At 45.6% G+C, this 24085-nt stretch overlaps 1 protein-coding gene across 1 annotated transcript in view; it reads left to right on the forward strand.

Moving 5' to 3' along the window:
• Positions 1-22355: 22355 nt before the first annotated feature.
• Positions 22356-24085, forward strand: part of MTMR10 (myotubularin related protein 10) — a 434430-nt gene continuing 432700 nt past the window's right edge. Inside the window, exon 1 of the mRNA XM_078684918.1 lies at positions 22356-22671. Coding sequence (XP_078541044.1) covers positions 22615-22671 — 57 coding nt within the window. The 5' untranslated portion in view covers positions 22356-22614. The remainder of the gene's footprint in view (positions 22672-24085) is intronic.

Consider the following 24085-nt stretch of genomic DNA (forward strand, 5'->3'; position numbering starts at 1 on the left):
GCAGGTATTCTTTTGTTTTAGGGTTAATCCATTTCATTTCAAGAGCATTCGTGAGAATGGTATCTAGGACCACCTGAAAGTCACTCGTTGGGTCTTTGGCTAGTGGTAGGTACGTGGTAGTGTCCTGAATCATGCTTTCGACCTTGCTTTCGTACTGACATTTGTCCATGATCACCAGGGCTCCACCTTTGTCAGCCTTGGTGAAATGTAGTGTAGGATTAGTCTGCAGTGAACGAAGTACAGACCTTTCTCCAGGACTGAGATCGGATGGCGATTTAGTACGATGTGGTATTTTAGAAATGTCTTGTCTTACTAAAGTCTCAAATAGGTCGATGGTCTTATGAGACATGGGAGGAATGAAAGTACTCTTTGGTCTAAATTCTTGATATTCTGTGTCCGATGTGCTGGACTGATTCATCTCTATTGTAGAGAAGAAATGAAATGACGTAGTCTCAACTTACGAGTGAATTTAAATACGTCTATTTGTGCATCTAAGCTCTTAGCTTGATTAGTAGGTACAAATGAGCATCCTTTATTCAACACTCGTAATTGTAGTTGGGTTAGTGGTTTAGAGGAGATATTAACTACTAATGTTTCTTTCTCAGGCTGGGTTTGCCTGGTCCTGTGGCCTCTCCTGGTTTGATGATGTTGGAGCCTTGTGGTGGTTCGTTTGAGGCTGGGCTGGTAGACAAAAAAGCTGGCTGAGAGGTGGTGGAACTGCCACTAGGAGTGTCAGTGGTAGATACTATAGTTGTTCCTGTGTGGGATGGAACAGAGGGACGAGTTATTCGAGTGTCGGTGTCTGATACTACACTTTCTTCAGAGGACGTTTTTCCCGGTTGGTTCCAAGTACGTTTTTGGGCATATACTTCGGCCCACGAGTAGACTTCGTCCAGCTTATAATCAATAATATCGCGGCGGAATTTGCGTACCTTGCGTTCATGAATGTCTTTGGCGTAGCCATCTAGTCTAGTATTAATTTCCTCTAGGGTGGTTTTCCAAAGTTCAGCTTCCATTCGCTGTGTCAAATTGTTGTGCAAATCTTTGATTTCTGATTCTAATCCTACTAGGACTTGAGACAACTCTTCTACGATTAAAAGAATAAGGTCGAGGGAGCACTTATTAAGAATGGCGTACCATTTCTCCATGAATTTTTTATTCATCTTGAAAAGCTTTGGTTTAATAGCCAAACGAACTTAACCTGATGGGCATCTGTAACATTATTAGAGAGTTTGATGCAGGCAATTAGACTGTGTTTCGGTGTTTTTCTTACCATGTTGTGGTTTTTCCAGCTTCAACATGGCGCACGTCTCGATAGTCCTCTTTCTAGCACAGTTACTCTTTTTAACGCATCATTTTTACTCACGCCTCTTTCCTACTCGCCGCGACTCCTGGACATCCAGCTCGCAACCGAGTAACTTTTTCTGGTGAGATTTCCTCCGTGTTCGCATGTTCGTCCTACCGGACCATGCGGCCACTTAAGACGTTATTTACAGCATGTTTTTCCGTTCACTTTTAGGGACGCCAACTCAAAGAGAATTCTCTTTCCACTCACGACACCAACCTACGGGTGAGTTCATACACGAATAATTTACTCGTACCATGATGCGCTATCTGCTCATATACGGATGAGCGTTTTTTGGTAATATTCCACCATCAATTCTTTCATTAGCTTTTTCGAAATATCGATCAAACAGAGTTACCGAGACCGTTTGGCACCACGTTGCGCCCCCGCCTAGAACACGTAAGCATTCACTTTATTTCCAGCACATTACTGGCATGTCACCTCGTTACAACCTTTAAATGGCTCGTTCTCCCCACTTTTCTTATCACTGTTGGGAACATGGGTCTTTTCTCTGATTGCTCAACATCCAATCATTCTAATAATGCTGCCCCGCATTCGAATCTTTATAAACTCCCGACCTCTTAAAATGATGTGCTCATAGACTACTGCCGACACTATTGATTAATGTATATAATTGTTATTTTGTAGATTCCCCTGACGAAGGGCACGTTGTTTAGCCCGAAATGCATTGGGAAACATAATTAAATTGTGTTGCTTCAGTTCTGGATTTTGTGACTACTTAACAACATCTCAAGAACACTAAATAAACAACGAAAGAGCAACAAATCATTGATTACGGCATTCACAATGTTTATTTGAATTGTTTCATGTATGAATATCACTGTTAAATATGTGTCATATATGATGAACCCACTCAATAATTTGGAAACATACTGTTTACACTCGTTCGAGTGAATAGAGCTGTGCATTAGGTCCCTGGGAATTTCCCAGGATTTATAGTTTGCTTTCAGCCAAAAGGTCTAGCAGGGCCTTTATACCGTTTTGCACGCAATGTAAATTTTTTTGAGAAATTGCTATTACCTGTTATATTTTGATAATTTGATTACTGAGTGCACCCGCTGCTGCGCTTACCTCACTGTTAATACATACTCCTGCTTAGCAGACAGCAATTGCACCACCCAGATTAGAGTGTTGTAATCACACGATGGCTACATTGGATGACATTGTTCACCTGACAGAAAATAAAGCCCAGACAAAAGTATATTCCGCTGAAGAAGCGGCAGATATCTATGGCCTCATTAAAGAGGTCAGGAAGTTTGATGCCACTTCAGGCCCCGTCCAGCAACAGATCAAACAACTAGAATACCTAATGAGGCGTGAGATCAATCAGCGCCTGCATGCCACTACCCTCATACAATACCATCGCGCTAGTCGCATACCCAGGGGGCTTCGTTTGGCTATTAAACCAATGCTTTTCAAGATGAATAAAAAATTCATGGAGAAATGGTACGCCATTCTTAATAAGTGCTCCCTCGACCTTATTCTTTTAATCGTAGAAGAGTTGTCTCAAGTCCTAGTAGGATTAGAATCAGGAATCAAAGATTTGCAGAACAATTTGACACAGCGAATGGAAGCGGAACTTTGGACAACCACCCTAGAGGAAATTAATACTAGACTAGATGGCTACGCCAAAGACATTCATGAACGCAAGGTACGCAAATTCCGCCGCGATACTATTGATTATAAGCTGGACGAAGTCTACTCGTGGGCCGAAGTATATGCCCAAAAACGTACTTGGAACCAACCGGGAAAAACGTCCTCTGAAGAAAGTGTAGTATCAGACACCGGCACTCAAATAACTCGTCCCTCTGTTCCATCCCACACAGGAACAACTATAGTATCTACCACTGACACTCCTAGTGGCAGTTCCACCACCTCTCAGCCAGCTTTTTTGTCTACCAGCCCAGCCTCAAACGAACCACCACAAGGCTCCAACATCATCAAACCAGGAGAGGCCACAGGACCTGGCAAACCCAGCCTGAGAAAGAAACATTAGTAGTTAATATCTCCTCTAAACCACTAACCCAACTACAATTACGAGTGTTGAATAAAGGATGCTCATTTGTACCTACTAATCAAGCTAAGAGCTTAGATGCACAAATAGACGTATTTAAATTCACTCGTAAGTTGAGACTACGTCATTTCTTCTCTACAATAGAGATGAATCAGTCCAGCACATCGGACACAGAATATCAAGAATTTAGACCAAAGAGTACTTTCATTCCTCCCATGTCTCATAAGACCATCGACCTATTTGAGACTTTAGTAAGAGAAGACATTTCTAAAATACCACATCGTACTAAATCGCCATCCAATCTCAGTCCTTGAGAAAGGTCTGCACTTCGTTCACTGCCGACTAATCCTACACTACATTTCACCAAGGCTGACAAAGGTGGAGCCCTGGTGATCATGCACAAATGTCAGTACGAAAGCAAGGTCGAAAGCATGATGCAGGACACTACCATGTACCTACCACTAGCCAAGGACCCAACGAGTGACTTTCAGGTGGTCCTAGATACCATTCTCACGAATGCTCTTGAAATGAAATGGATTAACCCTAAAACAAAAGAATACCTGCAAACGAGGTTCCCACGTAGACCCAGGCTTTACATGGTGCCTAAAATACATAAATCTCTCACTGATCCCCCCTTGAGACCCATCGTCTCGGGTTGTGGTTCCATTCATGACACCTTAGGTCGCTACCTGGATACATTCCTTCAACCCATCGTCCAAGCGAGTACCACATACATACAAGACACCACCCATCTACTCAACATTCTCAGAGAAATCACGATCCCCATTGATAAACAGATCTGGCTGTGCACTGTGGATGTCACAAAATTGTACACCTCCATCCCACATTTGGAAGGGATGGAAGCTATAGAATGGGCCCTTTTGAGAGCAGATACACCTCGAGCCAATCATATTTTCCTCATGGAAATTTTGCATTTTTGTCTGTTTCACAGCTACTTTAACTGGCAAGGTCGCTTTTTTATACAGTCTAATGGAACTTCCATGGGCTTTTCGGGAGCCCCCAGCTATGCAAACATCTTCATGATGAAATTTGAACAGGAAAATATCCTCTCACAACCCCAATGGAGCGTCAACTTGCTAATGTTTAAGCGATATATTGATGACATTCTCATCATATGGCAAGGCACAGTACAGGATCTTGAAACCAATATCAAACAGCTCAACACCATCAATCCCCGCATCAAATTCACACATCACATCGCAACACAACAAATCCCATTCTTAGATGTCATGATCACTGTAAAGAGCGGGCACATTGAGACCTCTATTTACTCTAAACCCACCGACAGGAACAATGCCTTAGCTTACCAAAGCTTCCACCCCTGGTCATTAAAAAGGCACCTCCCATACTCCCAGTTTCTCCGAATCAAACGCATTAACTCAGATCACACCACAGGCATGCAGACGAATGAGGTCCACAAAGAGAAATACAAGCAGCGAGGCTACCCTGATACAGTTTTGACGCAAGCAGCTGATCGAGCTTCAAATGTTACTCGTGAGGCACTCTTACAGAAAAGCACTGAATCCACATCTTCCCCCAGGGAAGTGTTTGTATCCACTTTTTCAACCCAATCCAAACAAGTGAAATCCATCATACTGAACCGTTGGTCCCTATTACAATCAGAACCAGATTTTGGAGGCATGTTCAACTCCCAACCGCTTTTTGCTTACAAAAGGGCACGCAACCTTAAGGAAATTCTTAATCAACATCTTCCTCAATCCAAGGTTCAACATAAAGGTTTGCTCAGATGTATGAATTGCTCCAACTGTAATAATGCTATCACAGGGAAACTAATTTCCCTCAAATACACAGCAACCTGTAACAGCAATTTTGTTGTGTACTATATAAAATGTCCTTGCGACCTATATTATGTAGGCAAGACCGAGTGGAGTTTACGCACACGCATCACTGAGCACAAGAGCAGAATACGTACTCAAAACGTAAATTCTCCACTAGCACAACACTGGTCCTCTAGCAGACATAACATAGCCCAACTAAAATTCGGTATCCTCGAGGTAATAGAACCCAACCCAGAACGTGACCGTGCTCAGACACTTTCACAGAGAGAGACATATTGGATTTGGTTTATGCAAACTTTGGTCCCAACAGGGTTAAATGATAAATTTGAATTATCCTCCTTTCTGTAACCTCACAGTCACAGTGTGTTTGCTTGTCACTGCATCTTCCCCAATCATGAATATGTACATGTATTTATAAAGCGCAAATCACCGACCCGGTATCTAAGCGCTTGCTTAGGGAACCCGTCCTGGTATTTCCCTGTGAGATACCCCGGCAGGGTATCCACAAGGTGAAAGCCAGGCATCCCGCCGCGATGGGCCGTAGTGGAGATTAAGCAAGCTATTGCCCAGAGTCGCAGAGTGTGACCCCCGTGAGTCGAGTAGGCACCAGAGCGAGAATTGTTGAGTCCGTGGAATTTTTTTGAGCCCGAGACCCGCCGGGGCAGGGAGTCGAACCCTGGTGCACGGCCGATCTCAGCTTCCGGGTCTGCCGCCTCTAACCACTGAGCCACGCTTCTCCACTGATGATATGAAAGATTGTGCACACGCCGAGTGGCAGGTTCTACTCATATTGCTTACTTTTGACAGCATGTGGCAATCTAACCTTATGATCGTCTGCTCGTTATTTCATATCTCCTATTTTAATTTGTTTTGGACTTAACCTGATGGGCATCTGTAACATTATTAGAGAGTTTGATGCAGGCAATTAGACGGTGTTTCGGTGTTTTTCTAACCATGTTGTGGTTTTTCCAGCTTCAACATGGCGCACGTCTCGATAGTCCTCTTTCTAGCACAGTTACTCTTTTTAACGCATCATTTTCACTCACGCCTCTTTCCTACTCGCCGCGACTCCTGGACATCCAGCTCGCAACCGAGTAACTTTTTCTGGTGAGATTTCCTCCGTGTTCGCATGTTCGTCCTACCGGACCATGCGGCCACTTAAGACGTTATTTACAGCATGTTTTTCCGTTCACTTTTAGGGACGCCAACTCGAAGAGAATTCTCTTTCCACTCACGACACCAACCTACGGGTGAGTTCATACACGAATACTTTACTCGTACCATGATGCACTATCTGCTCATATACGAATGAGCGTTTTTTTGTAATATTCCACCATCAATTCTTTCATTAGCTTTTTCGAAATATCGATCAAACAGAGTTACCGAGACCGTTTGGCACCACGTTGCGCCCCCGCCTAGAACACGTAAGCATTCACTTTATTTCCAGCACATTACTGGCATGTCACCTCATTACAACCTTTAAATGGCTCGTTCTCCCCACTTTTCTTATCACTGTTGGTAACATGGGTCTTTTCTCTGATTGCTCAACATCCAATCATTCTAATAATGCTGCCCCGCATTTGAAACTTTATAAACTCCCGACCTCTTAAAATGATGTGCTCATAGACTACTGCCGACACTATTGATTAATGTATATAATTGTTATTTTGTAGATTCCCCTGACGAAGGGCACGTTGTTTAGCCCGAAATGCATTGGGAAACATAATTAAATTGTGTTGCTTCAGTTCTGGATTTTGTGACTACTTAACAACATCTCAAGAACACCAAATAAACAACGAAAGAGCAACAAATCACTGATTACGGCATTCGCGATGTTTATTTGAATTGTTTCATGTATGAATATCACTGTTAAATAAGTGTCATATACGATGAACCCACTCAATAATTTGGAGACATACTGTTTACACTTGTTCGAGTGAATAGAGCTGTGCATTAGGTCCCTGGGAATTTCCCAGGATTTATAGTTTGTTGTCATGAGTGAGGCTGGCATTGATATCTCTATTTTTGGTGCCCACTCTGCACGGGGGCTATGGCTTCTAAAGCTTTTTCTATGGGAGTGACATTACTTGACATCATGAAGGCCGCTGATTGGTCGTCTGATTCTGTGTTTAAGACTTTTTATTATAAACCTATTGCACATATTGCTTCTGTTGTGGTGGATCAGCTTTGAACAAGCATAATCGGAGCCTCCGGTCCTGCAATAGAATTCAAAATTTGCGAACATACGTGACAACAATTTTCAATTCTATTAAGGACACGGAGGCGAGGATTATCTGCTTATGACATGTATTACCTTGTTATTGATTATTGCTATCTGCATATGACTATTGGATGAATATTGTTCCTTGTTGTTACCCCCCCTACTTTTTCTTTGACTATACACCAGGAATGTGTATTACGGCTTTATATCTCTTTTTAGGTTCAGATCCTAAATGAATGCTTCTGTCTCGTCCTGCCTGGTGGTTACCTGCAACTCCAAGTTGTCTACGTCTACAATCCTCTGGTTCTTTCATCCTGATGGATTTCTGCTGTTGCTGATGACCTCCCGGTTCTGTTCTTCGTATTGGACTGTTCCTTTGTCGTTTGAACTGTTTAGTCACCAAAAGAAAGAGGCGTTGGCATTCTCTATGGGACCTTTTATACTGGTGACTCTATGATCTATCATGTGATACCCTGGTATTCATGGGTATTGTAGTTTTTTGTTGTCTTTACTGTTTCTGATTGGCTGCTGAGCATTTCTATTAAAAGAAATGAGAAAGCATAATCCTCGCCTCTGTGTCCTTAATAGAATTGAAAATTCTTGTCACGTATGTTCGCAAATTTTGAATCGGTACTACCATTTTACTGAATTTTTTCTTCATTTTCCCTGGATGAAACTTTATTGATCTTCATTGGATTTAAAGTATAGTTTTTCACTGTTTTCTTCACTATTACTTAATTTTATCGGGGTGTTTGTTATTTTTCAGTTACTAACTCTTTTGCTTTCCAGGTTTCATTCTTAAAATGACATATTGTAGTTTTCTTGCCATTGCTCCACAATGCAAACTGTTACACTCCCAGACTTTTTCTACAAGAACCATCTTTGAAATGGTGTTAATGGTACAGATTCTTCAATGCCTACTTAGGTGCAACTGATGGACTTAAGTGTAAAGCAGATGGAAAACGCAGTCTGTTATATTATTACTTCGGTGTATTCGATCACTTACCTGAATACACAGGTCATGACAGCAAAGATCTTGATGAATTTCAATTAGCTGTGAAACAATTGAGTACATATTTTAAAGGAAAAGTCAATTTAGTGGTACACAGACACAAGTTTGTTACGTGTGTACAAACTCCTAATGAATCAATTGACTCCTATGTGACTGCTCTAAAAATGTTGGCTGGGTAGTGTGATTTCGAAGGTTTCACTTCATAACTCATTAGAGACCAGATTGATTGTAGATGCCACTCAAAAAAGATTCAACAGAAATTGTTGTCATGCAGAAATCCGTCCTTGGACCGTACATACTACATCAGAGAGACCCTCTATAAAATAGGGAGGGCCACACATCAGTTTTGCTTAAGGGAATGCAGGGAGGAGGGCACCTTTTTGCACACCATATGGCAGTGCCCCCAAATTACAGCTTACTGGGTCCAAGTAATGAGAACAATGTTACAAGTTGTGGAGGTGTCACTTGTGCCTGAACCGAGGCGTTGTCTCCTAAATCTGTGGGAACCTGATGATCTTTCCCACCCAGCTCCAGATTGGGTAACGTTGGGGATGATGTTTGCTAAACGTAATGGTGCCAGGAAATGGGGGTCCGGGGAGTCGCCGATGCTCCGAGTCTGGTGCAAAGATATGGGCGAGGCTATGATGGCAGAAAGGGTGGTGTACATTCACCGAGGGTGCCCCTGGAAATGGGAGAAGGTGTGGGGAGCATGGAACAAATTCAGGGGATATATCTGTGACCCGCCCATGCCAGAAATGGACGACGTGTCCGAGTGAGGGGGAGGTTGGGCAGGTGGGGTTAAGCAAGATGCCAACAGGAACATGTATGATGGAACATGTATTATTAATTTGTGTAGTGTCGCCGACATTTGTTTTAATAGGAAGTGATCATTGTAAATGCCATATGATATTACAATGCCCTGATTTCTTCTCAATAAAAAGTTTTTTTTTAAAAAGAAATCCGTCCTTGGACGAGACTACTGACATAGCAAAAAGTATAGAAAATTCACAGCTTGATGTTAAGCAGTTAGAAGTCACTGCGCCTCTTACTGGGGTAGCTGTTGTCAATTCGGCCACCAAAACTCCTTACTTGGGCAGCACTAGTAGTACCAATTCTAAAGGGGGTGTTCAGGAGAAACTAATATTAGAGGACCGAAATGCATGTTGTTGGACATAGTTTTCCTAAGAGCCACTAGTACACATTGAAATTGAAGGGTGTGATATTCCACTGGTGCAAGGATTACCAGATACAAAGAGTTATGGTCTCGCAAAATGTTACCGTCACAACAGTGTTCGAAGGAAGTAAAATTGAATTAGGGGGGTACTTTTGGACCAATATCAAATTTGAGAACAAAACTATTCATGGTAAAGTGTATGTGGCATTTAAAGGTATTAATGTTATGGGATGGTGGCATCAAGCAGAGTTTGGCATGATCATCAGACCTAGTCAGTAAAATCCTGTGTCTTTAGTCAACTCAGTAAGTGACCAGGTACCTTGGAAAAAAAAGTATGAGAGTGTGTTTCAAGAAAGAATTGGGCATATCAAAAAAATTCTCATTTAATCAAGGTTAGGGAAAATGTTTCCCCAGCTAAGCACAAACTTCGCATTGTTCCTCATAGTATCAGAAATTAGTTATCTGCAATGTTAACTGAATGCTAAATGAAGAGATCATTGAAAAAGTGGATGCCACTTTGTGGTTGTTTCCTATCGTTCTGGCCAAAAAGAAATCTGATGAGTTAGGTCTCTTAACAATGCTATTTGGGAGGGGGCGTGGCTTGCAGCCAACCAAGATGGCCATACATTAGTGGAGCTCCAAGGGTGAGACCGACTCCCCTAATGAATCCGGACATTTATCCGTCCTTAACACTGTCCCAGAGTTGTTATTTCTGCGGTGGAGGCGAAGCGGACCCAGATGATCCCTGTCTGAAGCCCCTCTGTTTCAAGACCACGGAGTACCGGCAGATGGAAGACTGTGGTCTCTGACCACCTTCTCAGGCACCGGGCTAAATTTTTTTTTTTTTTATATATTTTTTTATTTTAACAGTAAGACAAGAGCAGGCAATACAGATATCAGGTGTTTCGCAGCAAAATACAGAACAGGGCCAGGCGGGGGAAATATACAAACAATAATCACTGTAAGAAGTAAAAGGCCCATCACGGGTACATATAACGGAAATAGGAAATAAGCAATCTATTAAGCAATCAAAGCAATCCCACCCGCGTGACCTCGTCCACAATGTTACAGGATAATTAAGCCAGCGAAGACACCCGGACAATAAAGGATTCGTGAAAAATAAACAGCCCATCTCTCGTAGAAGGAAAAAGAAAAGACAAAAGGGGCCATAGAACAAAAGAAGGCAAAATAAAAAAAAACACCCCTAACCCCCCACCCTGCACCCCTGCAATGGCTACGGTCTAACCCCACTAGCAGCGTGCCTGTCGCCCAAGAACTACCCTAAAGGAAGGGAAAAGAGAAAGCGGAGGAGGAGAAAGCAAACACACTCCCGGTCTCCCGTACCCCCCGCCAACAGCGACCACCCGAAGACATGGTAAAATCAATATTTAGCAATTATACAAACCAGTCAGGGGAGGATAAACAACAACCACCCAATTCTCGTCACAATATAGGCACAACCCCGGCATCGCTAAAAGCTATTTTATTGGAACCCAGCGATAAAGTTCAGCCCTGGCCAGTACGGTCCGTCATAAGAGTCTTTGCCACTCGAGCCGCCATTTTGAAGGAAAAGGCAAAGCGTCCACAAAAGTTCTTGTCAGCACAGGAGGATCGAATACAGGATAAAAGTTCACGGCTCGAACGAGGAAAGGTGTCCAAAAACAGCGAGTATCCCAAACCATCACCAAGGAACTCGTAGCCACATGGAAGACCGTCTATAGATGCGTTAGGCGGCAGCAGGATCAGGCAAGAGACGCTAGCGAGAAGCACGGGCTGGCTTGTCGGTAATAGGGGACCGTCAAGGTTCATGAACTCCGGGTTATGCACGGGGACCTCGACCTCTGATGTGCAATGCACCCCTGGTACCATCTCTAGCTGGAAACCAATCGAGGTGTCGTCCTCAGGTTCCAGGATACCGTCCACTTTCACCATCAGTGTCCGGAACACAGCGACTGTGTGCGAATGGAGCGCCCCAATGGCGGCCACAACGGCCTGCAGCGATGGCGCGCCTTCCGTCCGCTCCATCCCCTCTCAATAGGCGACAGAGCCGGACTTGAACCCCGGAGGCCGGCTGCTCCGGAGTCGCAGGCCACGCAAATCTGATATCAAGTAATGGGTGCTCCTTGTCTTACAGAACACACCTTTGCCGTCAGAGAGGGCCCCAGCCCGTCGACCCCGGGAGGGCAGCAAGGTCTCCGGGCACCGGACCCCCACCACAGCAGCCGGCGTGGCACGCTGGTGTGTCCTCGGTGTAGATCGTTCAAAGGATCGTCACAAAAAGTCAACAATTCAGGCACTCTTCGGGAGACCGGGCTCAGTCCAGGTCTCACGGCCGATGTTGTTCAACTTTGACCCGGATAGTCTACAAATCGAGGCCCCGGCTTCCACAGGTTGTTAGGCCGAGAATGGAAACACGGCGTATCTTCGTCAGCCGATGAGGTAGAAATCTCGGGATTGCACCTTTAGAAGCAGTAGACCTTCATAAACAAGAAAATCAGGTGTAAGGTCAGGATTGAAGACAGGATAATCGAGCTGCTGGCGGAGGTCAGCGGAGCCGGGAGCTTATGCGGCCATCTTGATTCATAGCGTAGCTCCTCCCCCCACCGGGCTAAATTTTGAAGGCACCCCGGCGCATGGACGGCGCGGCTGGCTCGGCGCGGGGGCGATGCGGTTCTGAGCGCCGAAAGTGAAAAGCACGGACTGCCGAAGCGGACGGGGACTGCCTGCAGACGGTGAGAGGTGGAAGCTGGCACCCCTCCCCCCATGTTGATGGTGGCAAATGCAACACGAGTGTGAGACGGCTGACTGCCTGTGGGGAGCGGCGCTGTGCGGGGTGCGGAGACGGCACCATTGAGTGTCCATAAGCCATAATCACAGGATAATCTGTCCGCGCCGAGTTTAGCGCACAGACATAAGGGGCCTGAGCGGAGAAGATAGGAGCTCCGGTGAGTGATCGGGCCGGACACTTCACCTTCCCACTACTAGCTGATGCCTTCAAAGAGCCCCTCTAACTTATACTTGTCACAGGCGGCCATAAGCAGGGAGACTAGGGGACTATGGTGTGATGAGCACAGAGCGGACCGGCAGTGAATGAAGACTCCCCGCGACAAGGGAACAGACAAGATAGCCGCGTGAGACACCAGTTGAGATCCAGGCGTTGAAGGACTGGCTCCTGGAGGCCGAGAGTGGGCAGCTGCATGAAACACCACTGTGGGGGCGCGTGATACCTGAGCGGCCCACAGTGGAGCACGACACTAAGCAAGGTGCGGAGACGGCGCCATTGGGGGTTACCTCACCACACACACAGAATATCCTGGATATATGACCAGCAGCACAACGACCACTGCTAGGGCCTCAACACAGTCAATCAGAGCATCGGCAGGTGCAGAGCTCGACCAATCCCCCTCCACTTGTTTACTGTGCAGATCTTGGAGACTCTGGTCAGACTGGCCGTCTCGGGCGGCCCCAAGCAGGAAGACTCAAGATTGAGATAGGGGTCCTTTGAATAGCGCACCAGCGGTGCAAGACCGGACTGACAAGGTATACGGACCCCCCGCCCCGTCACGGGGGATCGCACAGACACATCCGTGAAACACCCGTTGAGAACTCTGGGGGAAGTGTGAGGCGGTGACCACTCCCGGGGGTCTGGAGTGAAAGGCAGCAAGAGATACCCCTGTATGTAAAACAGAACGGACAACCCTCCAACAATATAGGGTGCTTTAAACGCCGACGGCCTTCACAAAGTAAGTGGCAGTGTTGCAAGAATCCGTGGAAGCAGTTCTTTTCACGATGAGTGGCAGAGGCAACCGCGCGACCCAACAAGGCAAACTTGACAAGTTTGCATATGCTAAGGACTTTCCCCCATTGCCGGATCAGACAGGGGCTGGTACTAAAGGCGCAGAGGGGGGGGGACCCCAAAATAACACTGGAAGATGTCATGGCGGCCCTGCACCAGGTACAGACCATGGTGGGTATGATTTCAACAGACGTCACGCTCCTACGAGCGGATCTGCAAAAAATGTCTTCCAGAGTCACTGCGGTGGAGCAAGTGACGAGATCTCTCACTACGGACACGGCACTCCTGGTTAAGAGAATAACACAACTGGAGGAGGACAATAGGCGAATGGCGGACAAGCTGGACGAACAGGAAGGGCGCTCCCGCCGCAATAACGTGCGCATAATTGGGCTTCCAGCGTCGGAGGGGGGACCAGCCATGGACCACTACGTAGAGGATCTCATAAAAAATGCGCTACTACCTAAAGGCCTTTTGAACTTTTTCTCTGTGGAGTGGGCCCACAGGGTACCAGGAGGACGCCTGTGACTCTGGGCCCCCCCGCGCCGGTACTGGCGCGTATATTTAATTTTAGGGACCGGGACCCCATTCTCCAGACGGCGCGGGTGGCGCCGCCTATACGGATCCGAAATTCAGAGGTTGCCGTACTCTATGCTATTTCCAGCACGACTCAGAGTGGTGGCTGACAAGAAAACTTGTTTTTTTGATACACCAGAAGAGGCACACGACTGGCTTGAAGGGTGGTGATCGGCGGAGGGGTCAAGTCGACAGGGCAGAAGGCGAAGACAACAGGGAAAGACCGGCGACTCTGAAGAACTTGGACAGGAGGAGGGGAGGAGGCTAATATGAATAAGGACTCCGGGGAATTATTCCATCACACACAAGGGAAGTATTTTCCCCTTACTTTTGTTTATTATATGATGAACTGCATTGGGTTGTTGATTAGGGCTCATCTCCCCTGGCTAGCGACAATGGAACTAATGATGGATCTGGACTCAGGGACTGGAAGGGGATGATTGGTCTTCCTTGGACTTTCCCACCCCTGTTCTTATAAGCAACGAAGTTTCAGGGCGGGGGTATTAAGCACTCTGCTAAGTTGGGGTGGCGGGCAGTTCTAAGTCCGCAAGGCAGGGAGGAAGGGAGGGGGTGTGAAGGGGGGGAAAGTTCAATATATTTTTTGTTTATTGCTTATGCGATGCACATATGTGGTTATTCTTGCGCGGTATCACTACTCACAGAAACTTCTATTAGCCTTAATGCCAAACAGGTCACTTACAGTCCTGGATCCTTTCAATATAATAATGGGGGACGACTCACTACCTAGTTCACAGGGAGGGCCTGTTGCCGTAGCCCCGTCCCTGTCCATACTCACGTGGAATATCCGCGGACTCGGTGATACAATTAAAAGAGGCCTGGTTTTACAATGTATAAAAAGGGGAGGAGCGGCGGTGGTGCTTTTACAAGAGACACACATCACGGGCACGTCTACCAAGGCATTGGACAGATGGGGTTATAGAATGGCGATTCACTCTGAATTTACCTCAGGCTCTAGAGGGGTTGGTATACTGATAAAAAAGCAGTTCCCTTTAATCGTAAAGACAGTCAAGTCTGACAATGCAGGTAGATTTGCTGCCATACATGCACAGTGGGAATGGAAACCTATCAATATTGTTTCTGTTTACATACCACCGGCCTTGCAAGCGGTGGCCCTCACAGATCTTAGTGCATTCCTGTTGGGACTTCCGGAGGGGGAACTACTAGTTGGCGGGGATTTTAATTTGGTTGTCGATGATTCAATGGATAGATTCCCCCTAAGAGCAGCTACGTCAGGGATGTCACGTCTGGGAAGCTTCATGACCGCTATGGGACTTGTGGACATTTGGAGGAAGTATCACCCTTTGGACCGTCAGTTTACCTATCACTCTGGCGTTCATAACAGCCTCTTCAGAATTATTATTTTCTGGGGTCGGTGGGAGGCCTTTGCAGTGTTGCTAGTGCAGAAATCAAGCCAAGAGGCGTCTCTGATCACTCCCCTCTCCTGATTAGTTACATACACCACCAGCAGAAAGGGCGCCTGACCTATCCAATACGTCCTGGCTATCTCCACAATCCCAAGATTAGGAAGGAACTGCAAAAGGTGACAAAACACTATTTTCAGGACAACGCTGGTTCCGTGGCCTCTTCCGTCACATTATGGGAGGCTTATAAGACAGTACTCAGTGGGCAGGCAATAGCCTCTATTGTCAATCATAAACATGAGGGACAAACGGAACTTCTAGCTCTAGAAACTGCACTAATAGACGCGGAGGCACAACACACTAATGACCCAACCCCTGCAGCGGCCCATAGCTTACAGATAGCACAGCTCCAACACAAGGCATACCTGACTGAAGTGGCCACACAACAACTGGCTAACGCACGACACAAAATTTATGACGTCGGAGATAAGGCAGGTAAACTACTGGCGTGGTTAGACAAACGGGAGAAGCGAGACAGATGGATAGCGCAGCTTGCAGCGGAGGGAGGACAGCCTACTACAGACCCACACATAATAGTAAACATGCTAGTACGACATTACATGAAAATATACTCCTCAGATTCTACAATCTCAGAGGAGGAAGCATTAACATACATCAAAGACCTTAAGATGCCCAAATTAACCCCAGAAGAAGCACAATCCTTGGAGGGTGACCCCACGACGGAAGAGGTCATACTAGCTTTTAAAGCATTACAATCGGGCAAGGCACTGGGGCCCAACGGCATACCAGTTGAATTATATAAACGAATGTCAGACTCACTTGCGCCACATCTGCTGAATATGTTTGCTGAAAGCCTAGAGGCTGGAGAACTTCCACCTATCCAACGCACAGCTACCATTGTAGCTATATTAAAACCTGGGAAACCGGCAGAACAATGTACATCATATCAGCCGATTTCCCTCATGAATGCTGAGGCCAAAATACTCGCTAAATTGTTGACGCTACGTCTATCGCCACACTTATCTAAACTCATACATAAAGATCAATCAGGCTTCATGCCTGGCAGAAATACAGCACTCAATTTAAGGAGAGTACATGGAGTAATGGCGCGTGCGGAAAACCTCCAAGAACCGGCAGTAATACTCTTACTGGACACACATATGGCATTCGACATGGTCCATTGGCCATTTCTATTTGCTGTGCTGCACCATTTGGGTTTTGGCCCGCAGTTTTGTGCCTAGATCCGCCTACTATATACGAAGCCCAAGGCACATGTCACAGCTAATGGCCATATCTCAACAGATTTCCCCTTGGCCAGAGGCACGCGTCAGGGCTGCCCGCTGTCGCCACTACTATTTGCCTTGGTTTTAGAGCCTCTGGTGGAGTGGATAAGATGGGAACCTACTATTCAGGGCCTTTAGTGGACTAATGATTGGGAGGATAGGATCTCCCTGTACGCAGACGATATCCTGCTATATTTCACCTCCCCTAGGCGTTCTATAGTCACCCTTGTGGATGTCTGCACAGCCTATGGACGGGCGTCCGGTTATTCGATCAATTGGTCCAAGTCCATCATGTATATACTTCATGGCCCACCGCTGAGCCTACCGGACAGCTGCCCGTTGCAGACTGCAAACAGCACGTTTAAATATTTAGGGATTTACATCACAGCTAACTCTGCCGACTTCTACAAACACAATTTGCAACCCCCACTTGAACGTCTCAAACGAGACATACGACACTGGGAATCACTGCCACTAACTCTGCTGGGCAAGGCGGCGCTTTTTAAAATAACGGCTCTGCCCCGCTTTCTATATATTTTGGAAAACACGCCATACCCCGTGCATACCACCTACTTTAAAACGATTGCGGCGCAGGTATCGGTTCTATTATGGGGTCATAAGCCCGTGCGTATTGCACAGGCCAAGTTAGTAAGAGGCTGGTACGATGGTGGTATAGCGCTCCCGGACATATGTCTTTATTACTGGGCAGCACAATTAAAAATCATTAATCAATGGCTACATCTTCCGCAATATGAACCGGCTCTAAAGGCAGACAGAGCACAGTTGGGTCTGTCTGGTATGCTGGCTCCCCTTTATGATAAAAAACTATCTCTCACAAAATTTGGACCATTAATGCACACACTCACAATATGGCATGCGGCGCAGGCAAGATTGGGATGGCCGGGGGTATTGACACAGCTTACTCCATTGTGGGACGCAAAGAGGTTGGGGAAGCTTAGGCACACCAGGGGCTGCGACCGTTGGGATGCTATAGGCATATCAACGATTGGAGATATGTGGCAGAGAGGACAAGTAATATCCTTTGAGACCCTAAGACAGCAATATGATTTAGCCCCATCAGAACAGTTCAGGTATATACAGATACGCCTCGCATTAATGACAGCACTGACGCCTGACTCAGAAGTCCCAGAAGCGTCCCCTCTCGAGGACAGAATATTGACAGACTAAATGCCATCGAAAGCGACTTCCCTAATTTACCGTAAGCTGGTGAAATAATTTACCCGACCCAACAGGACCATTACGGGAGAAGTGGTCTCATGACTGTGGGGAAATTGATGACTCGGAATGGCAACAGGCGCTGGCGTCCCCGAAGGAAGTAGGCATCCCCTCACGTCTCTGTTTAGTGCAATTGCGAATATTACATCGTTCCTACTACACTAGAAGCACTTTACATAAGATAGGATGGATAGCTCATCCATACTGCTTGAGGGGTTGTGCGGAGGAAGGGACCTTTTATCACACCATATGGGACTGCCACAGAATAGCTGATTACTGGAAACAGGTAATGAGAACTATGTCTCAATCGAATGGGAGTTTCCCTGCTGCCGGACCCCAGGCGTTGCCTTTTACATATATGGGAGCCCAATGATCTTACACGTTCAGGACAAGGTTGGATGACACTGGGTATGATGATAGCTAAGCGAAACATAGCGCAGAGATGGGGTGGAGCAGAGAGGACTACATTGACGGCTTGGAAGAATGATATGGATGCAGCTATGATTTCAGAAAGGGCGGTGTTTCGCAATAGGGGCTGTCCTAAAAAATTGAATAAAATTTGGGGGGCATGGAATGCATATAGAGGAAACATCTGCGAACCTCCTTCAGATAATGACGATACCAGTTCAGATTCGGTTAGGCCCCTAGGAACAATGCATGCTGTGAGAAATCCTACCTCGACTGTTGAAATAAGATGTAATTATGACTGTACAATAATTGTAACCGTTTCTGATGGAATGGTACTGTGCAAAATGTACTGTGTATACTTAATGAAAGTTCTGATGTATTATTTTGAAATGCGAATAAAAATATTTTAAAAAAAACAAAAAACAATGCTATTTGGGCTGAAAGTTCTCCCCTCTCACGAATTGATGAATTAATCACTGCAGTTGGTCAATCCAAATGGTTTTCCAAGTTTGATTTGCCGGCAGCATATCATCAAGTGGTTTTAGATGAGCATTCTCGTCATTTAACAGCTTTCGTTACTACTGATGGTACCTTTCAGTTCTCTCGCATGCCATTTGGATTGGCCTTGGCAGCCTCGGTTTTTCAAAATGTCATGACCAACATGTTCAAGGATGTACCCAATGTTGTGATCTTTCAGGGTGACATATTGGTGCATACTGACACAATGAGATTATTGAACAAGTCCTTAACACATTACATATGAATGGTGTAACACTTAGAGATCACAAGTACATTTTCGCGGTGAATGAAATTGAATATTTTGGTCACATTCTTTTAGATTAGGGTGTCAAACCAAAGCCTAGTATTGTTGAAGGCATCGGAAATGCTCCTCATCCTAACAATAAGAAACAAATAGGATCTTTTACGGGTTTGTGTGATTTCAATGCCAATTAATAAAGAACTATGCTGATCTTACAGAGTGTTTTAGACGTCTTCTAAAGAAGAGTGCAGATTTTTGGGGGACTTCTACGTGTGAAGAGCACTTTGAATTTATTAAGGAAAGTATTTTGGCTGCTCCGGCCCTTCAAGCGTATGTTGAAGGTCGTGATACCTACACCACTGCTGATGCCAGTTCTTATGGCATGGGGGCTATTTTGTCTCAAATGGTGGGAAATAAAGAAGTAACAGTTGGATTTGCATTGAGAAGAATGAAGTAGGTGGAACTTAGATACTCTGTTGAGAAAGAGATGCTTGCTTGTGTGTGGGGAATTGAGTTCCAATCTTATGTATGGGGAAGAGAGTTTCATCTCAGCACAGACCATAAGCCTTTGGTGGACATTTTGTTGGGCAACAAAATTAGGAAAACCACAGCCAGACTGGCACGTCTGTCCACCAAACTGCTGGAGTTCAATTTTTCAGTGCTTCATATTGCATGTGTTAAGAATATAAAGGCAGTTTTCTTATCCAGACTTCAAGAGGATGGCGATGTGCATTATAAGAAGCTTGAGGATATTGAAGAGTGCATTATTGCAAGTGTTGAAGACACAGTAATTTATCCCAATATGAATGAATGGCTGAATGCATTAAAGGTTGATCCCATTTTGAAGCAAGTTATAAACCTAGTTGTTACTGGTTGGCCTAAGTAAAAGTCTATCGATATTGATTTACAGCCTTATTGTAAAGTGGCTGATGAACTTTCTATTGAGAACGACTTTGTCAGGGGTGGGAGGTTAATTCCTCCAAAGTGTCTTAGACTTAAAATCCTTGAAACTGCTCATCTGGGCCATGTGGGAATGACTGCCACCAAGCGCATGGTCTGCAATGATTTTTGGTGGCCCAGCATTAATTGAGAGGTGGAGGCTTTGGTGAGGGAGTGTCTGTAATCTTTCCCTTTGAACCATAATGCCGTCTTTGTGTGAAATTTACACGTTAGGGCTACAGTCAGGGCCTCTCCACCGGACAGGGAAAAAGGCACATGACCAGAGGGCTTCAAATCAGTTCAGGCTGCCGAAAATATGTCCGGATGGGATGGAGGGGGCGGCTGCAGTGAAGGGAAAACATCGGGCATCGGAGTCTGCCAGCACAACCTCACCGGCACGGCCCAGAACAACCTACGGGTTGCGCACGTGGCACCTGGGCAGGCTCGCAACAAGGGAAAATAAGACCTTCAGCCATCAATGTCCCAATCACTGTCGTCTGACCTAACATTACTGGCCACATGACAGACTGTTCGCCATAAGTTGCAGGGTATGCTCAGACGTTAGTCCCTTGCTCACTTTGCCACTGGATTCAAGCAAGCCTGGCTGAAGACGGCTGAAATGCCAGAAACAGGTCCTAGGAAGCTTGTTTCCGGTCCAGGGAAGGCATGGCTTGGCAGTTCGGGCTGGACTGTTCCTCTGAGGCACAGGGTCAGACTGATTTGCATATGGCCATGTCTGAACTGGGGTGGCAGAGTTGGCTAAAGAACGGTGATGGATTAAACCCAGATCTGTTGACTGGGTGTGAGTGTTTGATTGGTTCAGATGTGCCGTCCATCACCACCCCCTTTTGTACCAAATGACAGACTGAGGCAGTTGTGGGGATATGCTGTCCTTTATTCCCTGAGCACTTAATTAAATGCAGCTCCGATAGTTACTGCCACTCTGCTTCATCCCTTCACAGTGCACAGATGGTCAAGGCCCTATACGTGGGATTAATGCATTTTAATGCAATGATGTGGGCCACCCCAAAAAATGCGCTAGTCTAACACTTGATGCGTCGTATTAGGCAGTCAGCAGTAGACTGGACTACGGCAACGCACTCTACGCAGGAGGCCCGGCCAAACTCCTGAAACGGCTTCAACGCATCCAGAACGCCTCCGCTTGCCTGATCCTCGACATACCTCACCGCAGCCACATCACACCCCACCTGAGAGACCTGCACTGGCTCCCCATCAACAAGAGGATAACCTTCAAACTCCTCACTTATGCACACAAGGCACTCCACAACACTGGACCAGCGTACCTCAACAGCCGACTCAGCCTCTTCACCCCCATCTGCCAGCTCCACTCTGCAGACAGCGCACTCGCCACCCTCCCCCGCATCCGAAGAGTGACCGCCGGCAGCAGATCATTCTCCCACCTCGCCGCCAAGACATGGAACACCCTCCCCATCCGCCTGCGGCGGACCGAAGACCTCCTAACCTTCAGGAGACTCCTCAAGACCTGGCTCTTCGAACAGTAGCAGCGTCCCCCCCAAGCGCCTTGAGATCCTCACAGGTATGTAGTGCGCTCTATAAATGCCATGATTGATTGATTGATTGACTGACAAGGCTAAGCAATTTATGCTGCATTGTGTTAGTGGACTGATTTTATTACTAATCTTTTGCATTAGCCTTTTAATATTTTTTTATTTTGCAGCAGAGATTCAAATTGATTGTGATCAGTGTAAATGTGTAAAATTTCATTTTATGAGCTTGTAATAATTGTGACGGCGTTATGAATTGAGGTGCTGTTGTTTTCTTTTATAGAGTATTTGCACGACAATGCATAATTTGTATGCTCCTATGGCTATTTTGAACTGCCGAATAAAGTTTTGAAATCTGAAAAATCTGAATCTTGTTACGCAGTCTATTTCGCACACTTAAAGCAGCAACATAACCTCTAGACAGTAGAGGAACGGCCATCTTGAAATGGAGTGTGTTTGTGAGAAGAGAGATGGTAATGAATCAAAAAATGTGTTTACCCAAGCGTCACATTTATGTTCAATGTATTCAGTACTATAACTATCTTGTTTGAATGGATATTCACACGCGCAGTGTTCTGAAACAATCAACGCTTTATCTTATTTAAAAGACTACAGTACTGCAGGAAATTGTACTGAAAAAACACTGCCTACGAATTTACTCACATCGTTACCTCTTAAACGTAGGCTACGGACACAGCAATGTGCATAAACTTTTTCTGTGTCTATAATACTTCATCTCCCACACTCCTATTGTTCAAGTGAGCGAATTCCGCCCTTCACGCTTGTCCTACTTTTATGTCGTTCCAGTGTCAGCCTCTTCAGTTAGTCCCTTGTCTATGTCTCTGAGGGTGTGAGCTGCCCCAGCCCATGGCTGCCAGAGCAGGTTCACAGGTCCCCGGAGAGTACTGCCTGCAGTGCACCCTCCGGGGATAAAGTCGCTCTGTGGGATCCGATAGTCAGGCGCAGCAGAGGGCCGTTACAACCAGTCACGAGCGGCCACTGTTTGAGGGGGGTACTGCCGCCAGGATCCACAGTGGTGAGCTACGGGCGGTTCCTCACTTTCTGTCCCACCGGGAGACGACTATGTTTTCCATGAAACCCCCGAAGCCTACCTTCCGATCCTACCTCCTGCCCCCTCCGGTGAGTGTCCTTTTCGGAGGGAGGGGCAGCACAGTCGTCAAAGTGTCCGAATTATGATGTTGCACTTGTGCGTGATTTGTCTTCTGACGGGAATTTAGAGCGAAGCGCATTGTGTCCTTTAGCAGGAAGGTCCCAGCTGTGCTGTGCACCTGGTATTTCGTTGTGGTGGGAGGTGGGGGGGACTGTTCCTCTGTTGTGTACTGCACCTGCTGCATGTCAATTCAATGGACTTTTCTACACAACGTTGAGTTTTTTGAGGGGTTCTATTCGTGTTCGCGAATACTGGTCCGCAAGGTACACCGTGCATTGCACTTTGAAGGATTGCAGCGCGGTCCTAACTTTAATCGCTCTAAAGTGCCTTAATTTCATATTTAATCTCCACTTAGTCTGGAGTGATGAGGTGAAGTGCAGGTGCTTTGGAACAAAGTGCTTTGTGATGTGTATGAAAACGTGGCATTTTTTTTAAGTGAACAGTGTCAAATGCTACAAACACAAACCTTGTTCGCACAGTGTATTCAGGTGTTGTCACTAAGGGTAACAGTCCTACATTGTTTCAGGTGGTAGGACTAAACTGAATATGGATGTTGTTGGTTTCATGCTAGTGATCCAGTGTAAGTGGTATAAGTATTTCAAGTTTAACTTCCACTTCACTACTCACTCCTCTATCCCTCTAATTGCACTGGGCCTCCTACAATCAGATGGACTACAAAATTACCCTCACCATAGAGGCGACTGGTCCTGTGATGGATCTTTCTCTGCCGATAGGAGCGGTGGGAATTCGAATGTCGAAAACACAATTTTAGCCAACAAATGAGGACCATTAATTAGCAACTAACTCACAAATTTGTAATAAGTATAAAATACACTGCTCTCAGGACCATACTGTAAGAGTAAAGTATCACAGTAGGGAGACCCAATCTCCCAAAGAAATTAAGTTTAACAAGAACAAAACAAACTAGGAGCTCTGCTATTGCGACACAAAATAGAAGAAGCAGAACTGTATATTCTGAAAAGATTAACTGATTTTCCCTACAATGTATTTAGATTAAAGGAGTAATTCAATACAGTATTAAATAAAGAACACCAGGACACAATAATAGACTCGGGCAATTTAGGACGTTATTTATTGTATTGATGTTCCGAAATGTATATAAATGAGCAATTTCTTAAGCATCTCAGTCAAGAATATTAAAACAAGTAGTGCAAGACTACACATTTCATCAGTGCTTCAAATCTAAAGAAGATGGTTTAAACAAACATTAGATAGAAAGTTTACCAACTTCTACAACCATTAAAGCATTTAGTTAGTTTAGTCCTATCTAAAGATTCAAAGCAAAGGGGTAGAAGAATCAGTTTTAAAATCCTCTAAGGGCAAGGCCGTGAGCATTGTCAAAAAGAAGCTCAAATCAATTAG

This window comes from Lissotriton helveticus, chromosome 3_2 (genome assembly GCF_964261635.1).
Source record: "Lissotriton helveticus chromosome 3_2, aLisHel1.1, whole genome shotgun sequence".
NCBI classification, from domain to species: domain Eukaryota; kingdom Metazoa; phylum Chordata; class Amphibia; order Caudata; family Salamandridae; genus Lissotriton; species Lissotriton helveticus.